We start from the raw sequence: 18633 nt of genomic DNA, 5'->3' as shown, positions 1-18633 counted from the left end.
TGTGGAAAGGTGTATTCCAAGTTGGTGAATAGTTTCCAAACACATTATTCACAATTCTACACACATGCATGCAACTATACATATAAAACATATTTCCGGTATTATATAAATGAGACCAACTGAACTGTGTACACAGCACACCCTTATTTTCAGCCTAATTCTTTGGAATCAAAAGCATAAACTATGCTGTGTGTAAATATGGACTTCACCATTCCAAAACATGATTCATATAAACACTGCAGATCTTAATATGATCTGTAGTTTATGTTATGCATCAGTAATTTTTAAAATAAGCCATTTTTGAGAAAACTAACTGATGAAATGTGATCTGCAATCAGAGAAAAAAATTTTACTTTATTTTCTACAACTTTCAGCATAGACTCCAAATAGTAAAATATGTGTATGAAGATTAAACATGCAGCAGATTGACACATTACTACCTCCCTATTGTGAATTCATTTATGCACACTACATAAATGATGTATAATAAATAAATCAATAATGGAATAAGTTTTGGAATGGAAAGTAAACATGTCTTAACAAACAGCATATTCTAACGCAGAGAATGAGTGGCAACATACTAGAGGTAGGAGAATTGCATGAAGAACATTACACTATTGTGACCATGGGCTTTTCAGCTCCTTTTGCAAGTACCCACATTATGTAACCCACCTACCGCCAAAATCCTGAACAAATTAATGTTTTTTATGCTTACTAGATCCAACAAAAACACAACATGAAGCAAATGAACCCTTTAATGGCACAACAGTTACTACACATTCAAACTACTTCAACATTTAAAAACTGCATTCTCCCACCCAGAGTGTATCTGTTTGTTCTGTATGACACTTGGAATAAATGATCATTTCTCCTGACAACATTAATTCGTTGGTCTTACTAATATGGACACAATGTACTTCCTCTGAGGAAGGAACTGAATATTTAAGTCTTATTCAGATGGAAATTTTTCCTGTAAAGGGTTAAATTAAATTAAAGTAAAATAAATTCCACCAATCACTGGACTGAGATAGTATGAGAAATATAAAAATATATTCAAATATGGGACAAAACAGTTAACACTGACACTGTTACAGATAATGTCAATAAACAGTGCAACAATGTCAAAACAAAATGCAAGTAAAACAGCCATAAATGACTGACGACTATACTGTACAGATATAAAAGGTAATGTCCCTGTGCTCAACTAATTAAGCACTATGCTGTGAAGGCATATGGGGAGGGAATCTATAGATCCAAATTTTCTTGACCTCAGCACTAGCTGGAGGTGAGTGGTCATTTTCATGCCCCAGCCTCTTTACCCCTGGGGAAAGAGCCCCTGGTACCCGTTGGATAGGAGGTTGGGTGGACCTCAGACCCAGTATGAATGACGTGGAGAAGACAAAATTCTTGACCCTACCGGGACTCAAACTCTGACCACTTGGTTGTTCAGCCAGTAGCAAGTCGCTATACCAACTACGCTATCCTGGCTCTCATACTGCTTCAGCGGTACATATACTAAAATTGGAACGATATTGTACAGATATATGAAAAGTATGTCACTTACCCCCACTTTGTGGCACTGATGCAGAGCATATAAGACTTGAAATGCAATCCATCTCTTCTCGATGTCAGTTAAGAATGGACGTGTACTGATGCGATCATATAAACTATACTTGACATATTCACGCATAATAAACCCTGCTTTCTCGGTAAGCTGCAATGAAACAAAGAGGACAGAAGTTTCTAGCAATACTTAACATAAATCATTACATCACTGACTGAGTATTTAAGCACTCAACTATTAACAATCATTATTACACATATTATGTGGTGTTCCCACTGGCAATTCTAGCACCCTCATCATCTCCAAAATCTCGGTAGCAAATCACACTACAGACAGCAGGAGAGGATATATGTGATACTTACTTACCAGGGTTCTTTGAAAGGGTAGGCAATTGACTGCTGGTGCAAGCTTGTTGCGGATTTCTTCAATTTTCTCTTTGTGTGCTGCTAGCGGTAGGGTTGGGTCATGAATAGCAAATACCTTCACCACGATCAGACCCTCCTGTGTACGAGCTCTTGCTACTTTGAGGAACCGTGTACTGCCTAGACTGAAATGTAACATAATAAAATAACATGATCTGCACATCACAAGAGATAATTAGACATGTGAAAAATCATTACATTGCCATGAAGAACCTGCTGCCTCCATCTGCAACCCTGAACATTCAATAAAGAAGTTTGAGACAGCATATTCCTCAAGAATGTTGGTAACTATCTACCAAACTACATGGTGTCATATCCCAGAAAATTGCAACCTTGATACTCACAGCCATGAGAGCCACAAGTCTCACATATTTAAGAATGATGTTAAAGCTATTATCCCACCTATACCTAGGTCTTCAAAGTGGTCTCATTCCCTCAGGTTCTCCAACCAAAATATTTTATGCATTTGTCATCCAACCCATGAATGCTATATGTGCAACCAATNTTCTTAAATATTATACTAGTGTCATCTGCATATAGAATTGGTTTAGATTTATTGTTGATGGTTTTAGATAGATCATTTATGTAGAGAAACATAAACAACAACAAATCCTTCACAGTTCTTCAATTGGTCAATTTTCTGGAGATTTCATCATCAAAATTTTCTCCATACAGACAGCTGGCAAAATTATTGCTTTAGATGCTTTATCCCTATTGTTTCCCAAGGGAGACAGGATCTATAAATTATTGAACTAAACAATAAGCATTTTCAATCCTAATTTAATTTCGAATATCACTACTATTTGTTACTGCTGTATTCAGATCATTAAGTTTTAAAACATTTGTAAATGACACATTACCTCAAATAATTGTCATATTTCCGACATTCTCGAACTGCATAGTGCAATATACGCTCATATTGTAAATAGCAGCTCTTACTTACTTTACGTCAAATTGTAAATCCGCATGATCTGTCAAGTAATGTTCCACGGGAAAAATCTGAGAAGGAGCTATACCAACCAACTGATTCCCCATTGTACTAAATCTTCATCTTCTTGTCACACAAAATTACGCTCTTTACTGACAACACCTTACAATTATATGGATAACATCCACTTAACTCGACCATTTCACGACTGTCGGATTCCACAACAAAACCTTCGCTCACGGCTTCTTAGAAAGCTTAGAAATTCCGTATGAATTAGAAAGTACAACAGCGTAAGTTTTTCGCGTTTAGAATAGCATCAGCAATATAACGTAAATAATCAGATATTCTTTAATTGTTTCATGTGTGAAGCGTGCTTCTCTGTATTCTGTTATGGTCTGAATGAAATTGTGTGAGCTTCTTGCAGCAATTACGTAGACTACCATAAAGTTTAGTGACTGATCCGTGGTAGCGGTGTAACAAGCCCAGTGTTAGTTTGTGCTTCTTTCTACTCGAGAAGTGCCCGGTTCGAATCTCGGTCAGACCAACGACCGGTTGAGTGAAGTTTTTTGTTATTTTCCATCTCCCTTAGTCCATGCAAATGTTGGAATTTTCTCTCATATGAGGTCATGACCGTTTCCTTTCACGCCCAAAACAATTCAATACTCTGTAATCTTACCATTTGAGACCTTCTTGAAAAGTAATTAGTTGTGCAGTTCTTCAAGAAGTTCCCAACATTGTATGGAAGCAAATGGTTCGTTTCTATGCTCACAAAGCATCCACTGTTCCCTCTCCTGAGCCAGATTATTCTCGTCCACCCCCTAAGATCCTGTTTCTTCAAAAACCATTTTAACATACACCATCAATGGCTGGATCTTCCAAGTGACATCTTTTCCTCAGGTTATCCTACAATACTTTGTATCTATGCCACATATCCCATTCGGTCTACATGCCCTGCCAATCTCACCGATTTGATCATCCTAATAATTGGTGAAAAGTAGAAATTCTGAAGCTCCTCATTTTGAAGTTTTCTTCATCCTCCTGTTTCTTTCTGCCTCTTAAGATACAGTCCCACTTAGTGCCATGTTCTCAGACATGCATGCATTTGGAATTTAAAAAAATGTTGCAATGGAATGATTTTTGTTGAGCAGCTCTGACAGTAATTTTCAGTCCTGTATATGAAATTATTTTTTGTACTTGCCTGTGTGACATAAATTGAAGCATGAACAGAATAAATGGGGAATGAAGTACAGTATGAATTGTGTAAATGGATGAGATCTAATGGGGAACTGTTGTGCATGCTAAGACATATTTCAATACCTGAAATTAGGAATCTGTTTTACAGCACAATATGGATATAATTAAAGTGGAAGCTGATTCAGATTGTGAGGCTCAAATTACATCAGTATGCAGTGATGTGAAAGAGGAAGAGCAGTTTATACCTATAATTAAACACGAAGATGAGGTGGGTTTGCATATTTGGTTTTCATTTGTAAAAACTTACATTATTTACTCCTGTCAGATTTTAAATCTATGATGCCAAATAACATGGTGAAGAGAATTGCAAATGGTGGTATATTCTTTGTCAGAAAGCATATTCCTATATCTTAATACAGAACAATCAGCTTTGTTCTTTTAAATTAATAGGACATTTTCAGTGTTAGCAACAAATATTGTCTCATTTTAGTTGAAAGAACAGATCAAGGATGGATTTGTATGGAGCTGTATTTCATTATTATAAATACTGAATGTTAAACCGTTTTCACCACTGACATTGCATTGAATGTATGCAATTATTACAGCATTCTGGGAGTATTATGGATACAGTAAAGTAAAAGTAAAGCTATCCCTGTACGAGGCCATGAAGGCCCATAGGGTTGTGAGGCGTTGAGGGTCCCACATTATCTAGACAGTCAGCTCATAGATGGCGGTAAGGTTGTCAGTCTTATGCGCCAGCCGCGCTTTACTCCCCAGGAAAATTATTTAATTAATTCCTGGTACTCACTTCTCTTAGAGGCTGAGCCAACCCCAGGGCTATAATGCAGCTGGAAGGATTAGGTCAATTGAAAAGAATCCAATGACCTCATTGGGACTTGAACCTGCGACCTTCCAGCTTGTAGCATAGCCCCATAACTAATATATGATTGTGAAGAAGAGATATCTAATATGTAATTCTGATAAATCTGAATACAAATAAAGTTATTTACAGCAAAATTTGGATCTAAACTGCACACACCCTGATTCAGATGACAAGCAAAATTTAATATTCCTTGTCAATGAGGTGAAGGAAGAAGAGGATCCCATATCAGTTGCAGTGCCCATAATAAAGACTGAAGTTATGGTGAGTTTTTTTAGTTTATGTAGTTTCCCTTGTTTGAGACAAAATATTTGTCTAATTATTGTATATAACCATCTAGTGAAAAAATAATAGATGAACAGTGTTATGACATGTGTTTCTTGTGAAAATGAAACACTGTGTAGCGTCAAGGCAGGCTGGACATGGCACAGATTTTTACCTGTCAAACCTGGAGCCTGGAAGATTTCCTCATTTCCCTTTCAGTGTGTCTTAAGTCTGAAGATCTTGACCAAATTTATATTTCTGTCACTGGTTAATTACGGCATAGGAAATTTGTGTCATTTGGTGTGGCATTTTATCAGCAGTAGTGAATACTCAAATGAAACATGCATGGTATGCAGTTATGTAGTGTAACATCCCAGAAGACAGTATCCTTTATTGTCACTGCTGTGAGAACTTCAAATCTCGAATAGATTAATGATTTCAGTTGAGAATTTAGAACAGTCAGCAGGCAACAAAGTCAAAATATACTCTGATATTGTCTATTTGTTATATTTATTTCCATATATATACAAGGAATACTGTATTGCTCTTACTGTCACAAAATTTATGTTTTGTTCCCTTGATTTCTCATATTCTTCTAATTTTATCTGTTTCATTAATTCATTAAAACCATATATATGTCTGCCTACATTAGAGTTCTGTTGTGTAATAGGAGGACATACCAATCAAAGAAGAGTTGACGGATGAAGTAGAAATAGAGGATAATCAGATGTGTATGAACAGGTAAGTGCTGTCTTAGTTCATTTTAATAGCAAATTATTCATCAGTGTCTAATATAACTGTAAAGAGACCACAACCTCTGGGAAGAGGTTTCTTGAGTTTTCAGGGAATCAAATGGAAGTAATGACGACCACAATTTTGGGTAATAGTGCTTTCAAATAATAGCATTTGAAGTTAAGCACTCAGTTGCCCTATTGGATCCAGTCTCAAAGTAAACCAACACACTATTCTTGTGACACATTTGTGCTGGGAACCATAATATTATAATTTACATGGCCATGAACCATGCCCTGCTGTCCAGAATTGTAATATTATGTTTCTATGCTGTTTACTTTTCAACATTTCTCATGTAATGGTATTCAAGTACTACCATGAGTTTTACCATCTTTCTACAAGTAATATTATCAGAGTTGACAAATCTAATTATGATGTCACAGCCCTAGTCTTGTGAAATGGATGTTTGTAAAGAAAAGTTACTTTAAAAAACAACTAACCATCAAAACATAGCATTATGTCTGTCACTGGACGTATTAATGTTTGAATCTTCCATGTACTCATTTTCAAGAATAAGGTTTATGTTGGCCAGTACTGAATTTTGTGAAAAATGGCCAAGCTATGGAGTTTTGTCCACACATGAATATGTACCTTGATATATATCAATATTCTTTTCAGATCAATGGACGATCAACAAGAAAGTGATTTTCCCATTGACTGTATGAGAGAAGACATGTATATAAACAATCAAGATGAGCACATTACAGAAGCTGGTGTTTATAACAATTATGGGCATTTTGACATAAATCCGACAAGGTACCTTAGCACAACAGTCATTGAAGAGTGTAATGGAATGGAAGAAGGGCTAACACATCACTGTGAAGTATGCAGTAAAAAGTTTTCAAACATATGTAATCTCAAGAGTCATATTCGTAAACATACAGGTGAAAAACCGTATAAATGCGATGTCTGTAATGATACATTTTCTTACAGAAGCTCGCTGAAAGTACATTTGCGTTATCATACAGGGGAAAAGCCGTATAGTTGTGATGTATGCAATAAAAAGTTTGCAACTAAAGGGAAAGCAATGGAACATAATCGTGTCCATACTGGAGACAAGCCTTATCGTTGCGATCTTTGCCCTACAACTTTTTCAAACCGTTCAGATTTACGGAAACACATTCGAATTCACACTGGAGAAAAACCTTACTCTTGTGATGTGTGCAATAAAAAATTCACAACTAGTTTCTCTTTGAAAAGTCATTATCGTCTACATACGGGAGAGAAACCGTATGTATGTGACTTATGTAACAAATCGTTTTCTCATAGCTCAAATTTTAATGAGCATTACCGTACTCATACAGGACTGACACCATACCATTGCGATACATGCAAAAAGAAATTCATAAATAGTTCAGAACTTAAGAAGCATATGATTAACCACACAGGTCAAAAGCCACATTCTTGTGGGGTATGTGAAAAAAAGTTCTCAACCAGGTTCTCTCTGAAGATACATTCTTACATTCATTCTGGTAATAAGCCTTATAGCTGTGACCTGTGTGGAAAGAAATTTGTTAGCAAGAGTGAACTTCAAAGGCATTATCGTGTTCATACAGGTGAAAAAACTTTGATATGTGATGTTTGTGCTAAAATGTTTTCCTCTAGCTATAATCTTGTGATTCATTATCGTACTCACACGGGGGAGAAACCATATGATTGTGATGAATGTAAGAAAAAGTTTTCCAACAAGACCGATCTTGGTAAACATTTACAGAGCCATGCCACAGAGAAACCGTACAGCTGCAGTGTTTGTATGAAGAAATATCGGAATCGGTCAAAACTTAATGATCATTTTCGACAACACACAGGCGAAAATAACTGTAATGTATGCCATAAGACATTTTCTAGTAGCTGGAACCTTAAGTGTCATTACCGTATTCACTCTGGAGAGAAACCTTATGCTTGCAGTAGGTGTGAAGAGAAATTCTCCTTTAGTTGGATTTTAAAGAAACACCTTCAAGTTCATGATAAAGAGAAATCTCTGAAACATGATGAATAATTTCTACACTCTGGTTGGAACTTATACTGGTCCATGATAAATGTTAAGTACTTAATTTTAAATGTGACTACATAAAATGTGCATTCCTTTTTATATATGGAAGTGCCAAATAAACGTCAAAATTATATTCAAACCATGAGGTAGAAAACTTCATAGTTGCAAGTGTTTTGCCATGCCAGGACAACTCAGTATTTTTTTTAGCAAAAATATATGAGTATAATTGTATAATCAGTGCAGTTACTCATATTAGTGCAACAGATGATGCTGCTGCCAAACTTTATAATTTCAATTTGAAAATATGCTGATATGAATTACAAACACTAAAGGCTAATTTTAACAGTATCTCTTGGAGGCAGTAATGTGCCCACCCCTTATGTAGACTAGCAAGGCTGAGTTGAAAAGTAGCCCCAAACTAGAAACATCTCTTCAAAAACACTGTAGCTCTAAAGAGAGCTTGTACATTTAAAATCACAAGTATGAATCAACTCTTTGGTGTAAAATTAGAATGTTATCTTATAATCATAATGTCATCTGTTGTGATGGAATGAGTCTATTGCAACAGTTCAGCACTGGGTTAAAGAATTTGACCATGTTCATTAATGATACCTGACATTCTTTACATGTAATATAAAAATAATTCAATTTAATATTTTGCACACATTGTACTCCAAACTTAATACCGATGGGATGGTTAAATCTTGGGGGATGAGATGGGTTGATAACTGGGGAGAGTTAATACAGAATTTAGGTTCAGAAGCCTCAAAGAGACAGTTTGGTAGCCCTGAGTACTAAGTGTAGGTGGGAGGATATTAAAATAGATATATGATAAACAGTATGTGACAATATGGACTGAATTAAAGTCACTTAGGGCAGTGTCTAATTACAGACTTTTCTGGACAGGTAACGGTAATAAAATTGTGTATCTTAAAAGCAGTCTTTTCTTCACCAGTTGAGAGACAACTTTACAAGGAAACCATACAAGACAAAGCAAGTTAATATAATTCACCAGGGCTTGACAATTTATTGCCATGATGCCTAGAATATAGACAGCACTCATTGCAAATGCTGTCTATATTCTAGTTTGAAAATACCACTTTAACTGTCTTTGTTTAGCATCATTTTGAAATGTGCAATTATATTGTGTCAACTGATTGGACGGCATAGCATGTTTGTCGAGGAAGATCTGATTTCTTCAACTAAACAGGTTCACTGTTGTGTTCAAAATAGCAGTGTCTGGTTAGGGTTTTACATTATTTGTAAGATAGTATACAAATTAAATGTGTAAGTATATTGTGGTGTTTGGTTGCTGGGTGTAGATTGTTGGTTAGCAACAGTGTCATTTGTGCCATTAAATAGGTCCAGAATTGTGTTCAACATAAAATAATCTGATTTTTTAGATTTCTTCTGTTTGTAACATATCGTAAAAATGAAATTGGCAGGAAGAACAGAGGAATAAGAAGACCTAAAGAAGCAGATTCGAAGCTCTAGTTCGGTCCTAAGTATGTCTGGTCACATTTAATCTCAGTATTTAGAAGGGAGGACTCCGTGGAAATTTATCTATCTTGAATTCATCCTGACAATTTGGAAGCATGTAAATATAGATTAAGAAATGGAAAGTATACCAAAACAAATAAACATGTATTTTAAATATAATAATTTAGTCAGAGACTCTTGAGACAAATCCATTGAGGGTATAACTTCTGAAGCATACTACAAATATGTAACATTAGTTTTTTGACACTTTTAACTGACATGAGCCATGGACTAAAGACAGCTTGTTAAATTCATATACTTGAAATTTAATTTTTTTTTTGGGGGGGGGGTTACAAATGTAGTATGAAGTGTAATGTGTTATTGTTTTAAGTGCATGTATATGAAATACATATATAAATGAATATAATGTAATGTAGTAAATGGCAGTATATCATATTTGTCATGAAATGAAGTAACTTTAATTACCTACAATCATATGCCAAGAGATGTAACTCACTTCAACAAAGCAGTGTGTTTTAAGTGTTGATGTTTCACATACCTCCCCCCCTCCCCAACAAGTTTGCAGAGATCACTGTCATATGGAGTACTTTCCAAACAGTGCATGCATGCATTTCATAAGCGTGGAAATGAACAAGTGTCTCAGAATTCAAATAGAACTGGCTGAGGATAAAACATGACATGTTTTTAGTAGACCAAGGTTTCAGGTGCCATAATGGTGTCTCCAGAAAGGTCGGATTATGATATAACAGGTACAAAAATGGAATATCTGCTAAATATACAATTAAAGAAAGCAAGTTGGATGTCCTAGGGTTTTGTAAAGCATGGAAATGGATCATGTTGCCAACAATTTAAAGGAACATGTTTTCATCTTCAGGATTGACCCTGAAAATGAAGACAACAGTATTCTTCCAAAAGAATAGCAACACGGCCCACTGCTAAATAGCAGTCACCCAATCACAGGACCAGCACCCTCACCACTGAATATACCATATGCCTTTCAGTTTTCTTCAGTTATGTGCAACTAAGAAAGCTGAAAATAAGCAGGGGCAACTGGAACTGAATGCCATTTATCAGTCTTCTGTATATCATGATGTTAATTTATTAGCAGAAAATATAAATATAACATACAACATGAAAATTATTTAACAATTAGTAAAAACACTGATTGATAAATAAAAGGAAGAAAGAAAGAAAGATCATGTGATATTTTGTAACTAAAATCCAGGTACATAACAACAAGTCTGATAAGGATATTTCCTGAGAGTCAAAATTCAGCTGCTCCAAAACTCTGTGGTACCTCAAGTTTCATCAGGCATTACAAAAACGCATTAGAACCCTATCCTGAGTCAGTTTAATGCAGTTCACATCATCACAACCTATCTCTCTTAGATCCATTTTAATATTACCGTTTTTTCTTCTACTGTCCAAAATGTTAAATATTAAAATATCTGAAACTGTAATCTATGTTCTTTCATTTTGCTAGTATAAAATCTACTAAAAATATTGACAAAAAGACACAATGGACCTGAGAGAGATGAAAGGAAAGTGGAAAATGTTAGTGAGGCATTTCTTAATCCATCTTCTTTACCTAATAATACTAGGAGTGCCAAAATAACTGGGCGTGTAACATTCATGGGAAAAAAAAAGACATTTACTAAGGAAATCCAAAAGATAAGAGAGAAAGGTATGTCTGTTAACAGACTGTGTCCTGGAATCACATTAAATTAACCCAGAAAGATAACAGCAGTCTTCTTATTGGTACATTAGGGAAACAGCGTCATATGATCTATTTACATTTTGAAGTGTATTTTCTTCTATCATTACACTGTCATCATGAGACTTAAAAAAACAATATTTCTGATTTCCCTCATACAGTTCCAAGGGGGGACTAACATGTCATCTCAAGAGAATTACAATGTCTATAAGAGCCAACAGAACTGACATCAGTATCACAGAACACTAACACCGATTTATCTTTCTAGTAACAGGTAATCCATGCATTAAATATCCAGACCCATTACACACATCACATGTCACATATTCCTGTTGGCAGTTGACATTTGAGTTAAGTTGTGCTGAAGATCTACCTTCTGGAATGTCATCTGGTTTCTCTCCATTCCCGTTACTCAAGTCACATGTTAGATGCCCCTGTTGGCGGTCAATATTTGAGTCAAGTTTCACTGAAGGAATGCCTTCAGAAACACCACCTGGCTGGCTGCTCAACACCTCACCTCCATCCCCACTATGTAAGTTGTATATGAAGTATCCCTGCTGCTGATAGTTGCCACCTGAATCAAGTCTCCCTGAAGAGCTGCTTTCGGGAACATCATCCAGCGGAATGACAAGTTGCTCCACTCTATGATAAAGACGAGAATACAGTCCTGTTGTCCTTCATTCTCACTACTATATCAGAGCTAACAAACAGTCTGCAGCTATTATGCAGCAAGAATACTTGGCGACTATGCCATGACATGGCCTTTCTGCTGTGCCCACTCACTGCACTGACCATCAATTTTCTACTTGATGAGCTGTGGTGATAACTTTGTACGCTGAATATTACTCGTTCTCTTGCAGTAAATATACCTAAGATTTCATGCTGTCTGAAGAAAGCACAAGGCCCATAAAGTTCCCTGCACTCGGGGCATACTAAATATCAAACTTTTACATTGTGGAGTGAGCTCTCGGTATAAGATTTAGACTTCCAATCTTCTGTGCTCACATGTCCATTGAAATGAAGCTGAGCATCACATAAAAAAAATTTAAACCTGTGATCAAGTTTGCCACCATGAGTTGACAAAATCCATAAAGTTCCTTTAACTATGGGCACACCAAATACAAAACTTTTACATCATGGAATGAGATTTCAGTATAAGATGTAGATTTCTGATTTCCTTTGTTTATGCTCACATGTCCATTCAAGCAAAGTCAAGCCTCCCATGAAAAAACTTCCACTTTGGATCAAGTTTGCCATCATGAATTGACTGAAGTTAGAAAATATACTGGTCAAGTGGCTGCAGAAAGTTCGTAACTGATTTTGTACAGCTAGTTTCAATAATTCTGTTGTGGTGTTTGCGGTCTTCCATTTCGTGTGCAAAGCACTTAAAGAGGCAGAGTGAATGTTCAAGTTGAAGTCTCCTACTGTCCAACATTTGTGTCAGTATTCAAGCTTGTCATTTTGGTTTCCTACTAACATGTCAGCATTTCTCATTTTACTGAAGTCATTGTGTGAGGAAGTCGAACTGCAGTAACCTTTCTTCTGGATTTCCTAACATTTCCAAACAGACTCATAGTTCACGTAATACTCATATTGTCTCGTGACTGAGTTCACTACAGACAGGGTTTGTACTGGTAATCAGATTTATTGCACACTCATACAGCTTGTTACTACAATTCACAAATCACTTTAGGACACTAGGTTTTCTGTCTGTCACAGTCTTCACTAGCCGTTGCTTGGTAGTGGCTTCCAATGGCAGATGTTCCGCTTCCTCTGGGTTCCTGAACTGTCCCTCACCTCAGCTACCAGCTTCTCACAGCAACAGAACCCCAGTGGTTATGTAACTGACTGGCTGTCCACTAAATGCAACAGCTAACTGGCCCTGCTTATAACAGTTTGGCACGTACTATCTAGAAAACACCTTTCCTCTGTTGCAGTGCAATTGTTGCTATGGAAACATGCCTGTTTGCAGAGCTGTTACTTAGTGACAGCTGTTGTATAGTTGCTTATTTTGCGTTCATTGCCTAGCAGTGGGTCTACATGCTAATATATAAAACACCCGATGTTCAGTGTAAACTTATCCATGTCCAAGCTAAAGGGGATCTTGCAAGAACCTCAACTAAATAAATGAAACCATTAAAAAAAAAAGCTGTGCATATGTTATAGCCATGTGATCCTGTAATTTCTGGTATGTCAGTTCATGGTGGCAAGCTTGATCTTAAGTTTACATTTTTCATGGTTTTACCTGGGTATATAACACATTATGACAGATATTGGAGCACAGAAAATCCACATCTTGTACACAGAGATCCATTCCATGACATGAAAGTTGGGTCTGGTAGACCATAAGTACAAGGAAGATAGGGGCCTCTTGTCTTATGCAGATACAAGCACTTTTGAGACATATGTAACACAGATACTGCAAGCTGAATGGTAACCTTTAGCATAAATTATTTTTACTACAGCTGTGTAGGAAAGGTAGCAACCCATACTGTGTGAATACAGTGGAAAGGCCATGTATCAGCATAAACACAAAGAATCTCATTTCTGAAGGGACATGTGGAAAGCATCAACATAGCCACAAGTAACATCATATACTGAACATACACTGAAACAACACTGCTTGTGGCATCAAAGTTGTTCTAATTCCTGACTCATGTTCTGTCAGTATTTATTTCTTGTGTCATTAATTATTTTTGAAATCACTATTATATTATCAAGTACCTGTAATTATTTGTATTTAAACTTTAACTACTTATGTAAAGAAATCATTTTATCGTAATTATATAAGTCCTAGAAGAACAGCCCCTTCATGTAATTTTGCACAACCTCAATTTAGTGTAAAAGTCATTCCCTCAGAAATTCATTAACAAGTACTTTACTATATTATTTTCAGAAAGTCAACTCACGTATCCAATTTTCCTTACGAAGGATTTGTTGGGTTCTGAGTTCTTGGTTGTAAACAAAACAATGGAAGGTGATATTAATATTTCCCCATTCATGTTTCTGTGTAACTTAAATCTGAAACTTCTTTAACCAAGCATATGAAACTGAAAATTAATACAGGTTTTCAAGAAACAATACTGTCATAAAATGTCTAAACATGCGCATGTCTTCTATACAGAATATTCTCACTATCCAATAAAAGACACAAGAACTTTAAGACAAGGTACAGAACGAATATGCCACTTAAATGATGCATAGTATTCTTCCTGCATCTGCAAATGCATTGCATACTGACAATTACAGGTAGCAGGTGTTGACCACACTATCCTTCTCAAGTGGAAATTATATTAAAGAATAATGCTGACCCTCAGGTACACTGAAAAGCAATAGGGATCTTTCCTGCTAGGCAGAAACATTTGCAAACAGAAATTACTTTGAAGACAACCAGAAATCTAGTGTCCAAATATTAGTGAATCTTACAGAAGAAACATGGCAGATTCCAGGCAAATATTTATATATCTGGGCCAGTTAGGCTGAACTGTTCCAAAGTGCTGAAAAGGGAAATGCAGTTTTCTCAGAAGTCACTTCATTGTGTGGAAATCTCTAATGTTTCTGACATTTCTTCTCTAATAATAAATTCACAAATTAGCACACACCTGTCCTGTGATTGCATTTTATCGGTCCATTCTCTAGCACTTGTACTACCTTCCTCCTGGAACAGAATATATTTAACACTAGATATAAAACACAAAACACTCATTAAAGTCTCTATAGGTAAGCAATAATTTTACATATTCCCAATTTACAATGGATGAAACCACTGCTTCTCATTCTAGAACATGAAATTCAAAAGATATAAGGTGATACAGGCATTTAAATGTCTACATTAGCTGGTAATGAATGCTGGCTGATGTTAATTTATTGAGCAAAAACACAAATCTGACAAAGTAAAAACAAAAATCACTTTAAAAGTCAGTAAAGAAATTAGTATGGAAATAAACTCAGTATATACAGGGGTTGAACAAAATAATGGAAAACACTACAGATACTATCTACGATTTTAGGTTTTCACGGCGGTGACTATGAAGAAAGCTGTCTTCTGGGATGTGGCGCCATGTAGAAATTGTGTTAACCGACATTTCGGAGGAACGTATCACCTCCATCTTGAGGGTAGAAGCAGACAAGTCTGTTGCACCTGCTCTAGCTGGTTCGCTCGCGGATTTCTTCTTGTTTTCTACCCTGAAGATGGAGGCGATACGTTCCTCCGAAACGTTGGTTAACACAATTTATACATGGCGCCACATCCCAGAACATGGCTTTCTTCACTACAGATACTGTACGTATTTCTTTATTAATGAGGTGTTGGACCATCTTCTGCCTTTGGTATAGCTGCAATGCTTCTTGGAATGGACTTGTATAAGTTCTGAACAGTCTCTAGTGGAATTTTATACCATTCTTCTTGAAGAAAATCTTCAAGTTGCTTTAGAGATGTTGGAAGTGGGAATCTGTTCCTCACTCTAGTATCCAAAACTGACCATAGTTGATGTTCAAATCTGGTGATTGTGTTGGCCAGGGAAGATGTTGCAGTTTACCTTCATGCTCTTCAAACCATGACTGAACAGTTCCAGCTGTGTGATTGGGGACACTATCATCTTCAAAAACTGCATCATTTGGAAATAATGTCTGGATCATGGGATGCATCTGATTATCCATCCTGTCCATGTACTCCCTTGCAGTAATTCGGCATGAACGGTAATAGTGGGACCAACAGAATACCATGATAATGCTGCCCAAGCCAACACAGAACCTTCCCCATGCTTCACTGTTGGCACCAGGCATTCCAGATTGGCTTCCCTGGGTGTTCTCCAAATGTAAACTTCCTGATGTAGATAACAATGTGAAGGACAGCATAACCAGTTGCCTGATGTTCAGGTTTTATGGATATGATGCCATCGTTCATGCAGCCCAACTGTGGATGTTCGATTTGTGGAGCTCATGTCAGACAGGTTTTGTGGAAACAGGGTCAAGGTGAATATTCAGTTCTGCTGTCACCTGTGCTGCAGTAGTGTGATTTTTCAAAACAATCCATCTCAATGTATGACAATCTCTTTTCAGTCAATGTTGATTTTTACCCACTGTTCCTCTTTGCTGATGTCTTCCCATGTTCATGCACACCGACATAACCTTAGAATCTGCTTCTTTCAGCATCTAATAATGTGGTAGTTTCTGCTACAGGAGTTCCAGCAAAACACACATGAACAATCTGTCCTCTTTCAAAATCAGACAAATTCCCATTTTCCAATTCTTTCACACAAATCATGCTTCATTTATTTATTTATTTATTTCATCTCTATAGATCATTGTTACATGATACAGGACAAGTCAGTTACTGTACATTGGCTGATTACAATAAGAGAATAAAGTTACAATACTTACAATTGTTTACAACAGATTACAGTAGATTATAATAGTTAAGAGTTCGTATAATGTGAGGTGGAATCCATATTAGGTCTGCTCGGCACGTCGGCTTCCATATGTCCTATTGTACCTGTACTGGTGATAATGCTTATGGAGAATTTGATGGAAAGAGGATTGGCAGGAAGAAACCGAAGTACTCAGGGAAAACCTGCCCCAGCGCCACTTTGTCCATCACAAATCCCAGTTGACAAGACTGCAGCAGTGGGAAGCCAGCAACTAACCACTTAAGCTATGGCGCGGCCTTTTGAGTACAGTACTAATGCACTTACACAAGCATTACAGAATGTAAACAAATGGAAGATAATTCAGTCCTGCCAACTGAGGTTCTTTCAATGTAGCCAACACAAATTCTATTCCTCAATGTCTTAGTGCCTCCATTATTTTGTTCACCCTCTGTAAATGTGACACAAAATGCTTGTTTCATTTTTCACTACAATGTCTGTTTGACACATCTTTCCTTCTGAAAAATATTTAGTGACTTATGCTAGAAATGTGTATGCAAGTCATTACATAAAGTATTTGTTATTTTTATCCGATTTTAACCAAAACTGAAACACAATGATACAGTTTAGTAAAACTTTCCAATATCCAATTTCATGAAAACCTGCTCAGGGGTTCTCCAATTGTTACATGCCGATGAACAAATATGCCAACTAACAGATGCATTTTCATAGCTTTACTTGCAAATTAGGGAAGAAAACACACACACATAATGGATTGAAATGGCAATAAAAATTAAGGTACATGATAAAATTAATGGAATAAATTCAGGCAATGTTTCTTATTTTTCAGTTCAAAAACATTTACTGCCTTATTTACTTTCCAAGTAACACAGTCACTTTCCCTGGTAGAGTACATGGTTATTATGAGGAAAGAACATATACCACATTAATCATTTTGACGTGATTTAAACTTTTCTCTTAATATCACCTGGAAATTCAAATGAAGATTATGATGGGTTCGACATATGGATCTAATGAGCCATGAAGGTTGCTGGGTTGAAATGACTATGGAATTCAGTAAGGAATTTCAAATTCCTAGGTTCAATATATAGGAAAGGCTGTTTAACTCACCTGGGTTTCAGTTTTGATTGGAGCAAATATAATAGGTACTGCTATATGAGGGCGATCCCTTGTTACATCACAAATGGAAGCCAGCTCATAGACGCCACTGTTTGAATCACATTCTAAATTGATTAACTGCATGCTGTGCTGTAAATCAAACTTTTTCTCATTACATCCTGGAATACAGGCTCATGAAGTGCATTACATGTTTTTACAGGACATGCTAAAATAAAATTTTAATCTAATACAAAATCTACATTCTTAGTCATATAACAAAAATTATACCCATAATATCTAAGTAAGTGTGCAAAGCTCACACCTCTACAGTCACAGTGAAAGCGAAAAACTCTGAAAATTTTCAGTTTCAGTAATAATGCAAACCTCATACTTACTCTTTTTTTAGTAACTGGACAAATCTTGAACTTATGGATATGCCTAGTTGTCTCAAGCCAATGAAGAATTATGGCAGAAAAATTTAATATGGACATAAAACTATGTATAATTTCCATGCTATGATGGTTATACTAACGTTCTGGAACTGACTGTATCTAAAATAAATGAAGTTAGGGAGCGACCTATAGTAATGTCATTTAGAACTCTTACACAAACATTACATCCCACAATCTTTTGTGGCAGAAAACATGTCACTGTCCGTACTGTTGTAGGCTCTGCCTAGCAACAGCTGTTTACTTGCCGTTGCTAAGCAATGATACTTGCGTTTTCACTGTACTCGCTTTGGCGGTTTGCTTGAATGTGGGCAGTTCACACACCTCAAATCAGTGTAAGATTCTCTTCTAAATAAGGGCCATTCTAAGAGATTTTATTAGCGGCCTCCGTAGTCTAGAGGTAACGTTCCCACCTCATGACTCGTAGTACGCGGGTTCAAATACCCGG

At 36.4% G+C, this 18633-nt stretch overlaps 3 protein-coding genes across 12 annotated transcripts in view; 1 reads left to right on the top strand and 2 right to left on the bottom strand.

Annotated features, from left to right (window-relative positions):
* LOC111866925 (phosphoinositide 3-kinase regulatory subunit 4) overlaps positions 1-3126 on the bottom strand; it is a 36554-nt gene extending 33428 nt beyond the window's left edge. The window contains exons 1-3 of the mRNA XM_023856302.2: positions 2930-3126; positions 1931-2111; positions 1565-1714 (exon numbers count right to left, since the gene is read on the bottom strand). Of these exons, the coding sequence (XP_023712070.1) occupies positions 1565-1714; positions 1931-2111; positions 2930-3021 (423 nt within the window). The 5' untranslated portion in view covers positions 3022-3126. The remainder of the gene's footprint in view (positions 1-1564; positions 1715-1930; positions 2112-2929) is intronic.
* Positions 3127-3157: 31 nt separating this feature from the next.
* On the top strand, positions 3158-11173 carry LOC111866923 (zinc finger protein OZF). Of its 5 annotated transcripts, XM_033752485.1 has the most exons (6): positions 3479-3665; positions 4257-4376; positions 5121-5252; positions 5923-5993; positions 6663-6867; positions 10412-11173. In XM_033752485.1, exons 1-6 carry the CDS (start codon positions 3663-3665, stop codon positions 10415-10417), a joined length of 537 nt encoding a protein of 178 aa, XP_033608376.1. In that variant the 5' UTR covers positions 3479-3662; the 3' UTR covers positions 10418-11173. The 5 variants fall into 5 exon arrangements, with proteins under 5 accessions (XP_023712061.1, XP_023712060.1, XP_033608375.1 ...); XM_023856293.2 differs by lacking the exon at positions 3479-3665 and adding an exon at positions 3158-3204 and having other exon boundaries at positions 6663-11173; XM_023856292.2 differs by lacking the exon at positions 3479-3665 and adding an exon at positions 3158-3243 and having other exon boundaries at positions 6663-11173.
* Positions 11174-11317: 144 nt separating this feature from the next.
* The window catches only part of LOC111866924, an 11873-nt gene continuing 4557 nt past the window's right edge, over positions 11318-18633 (bottom strand). For all 6 annotated transcript variants that reach the window (XM_023856297.2, XM_023856298.2, XM_023856299.2 and 3 more), the window contains exons 3-5: positions 17749-17886; positions 14854-14909; positions 11318-11893 (exon numbers count right to left, since the gene is read on the bottom strand). In XM_023856297.2, the coding sequence (XP_023712065.1) occupies positions 11497-11893; positions 14854-14909; positions 17749-17886 (591 nt within the window). In that variant the 3' untranslated portion in view covers positions 11318-11496. The remainder of the gene's footprint in view (positions 11894-14853; positions 14910-17748; positions 17887-18633) is intronic.

Source organism: Cryptotermes secundus, unplaced genomic scaffold (assembly GCF_002891405.2).
Source record: "Cryptotermes secundus unplaced genomic scaffold, Csec_1.0 scaffold899, whole genome shotgun sequence".
Lineage (NCBI taxonomy): Eukaryota > Metazoa > Arthropoda > Insecta > Blattodea > Kalotermitidae > Cryptotermes > Cryptotermes secundus.
Note: the sequence above shows the minus strand (reverse complement) of the source record. Positions and strands in the feature narration are given on the sequence as shown.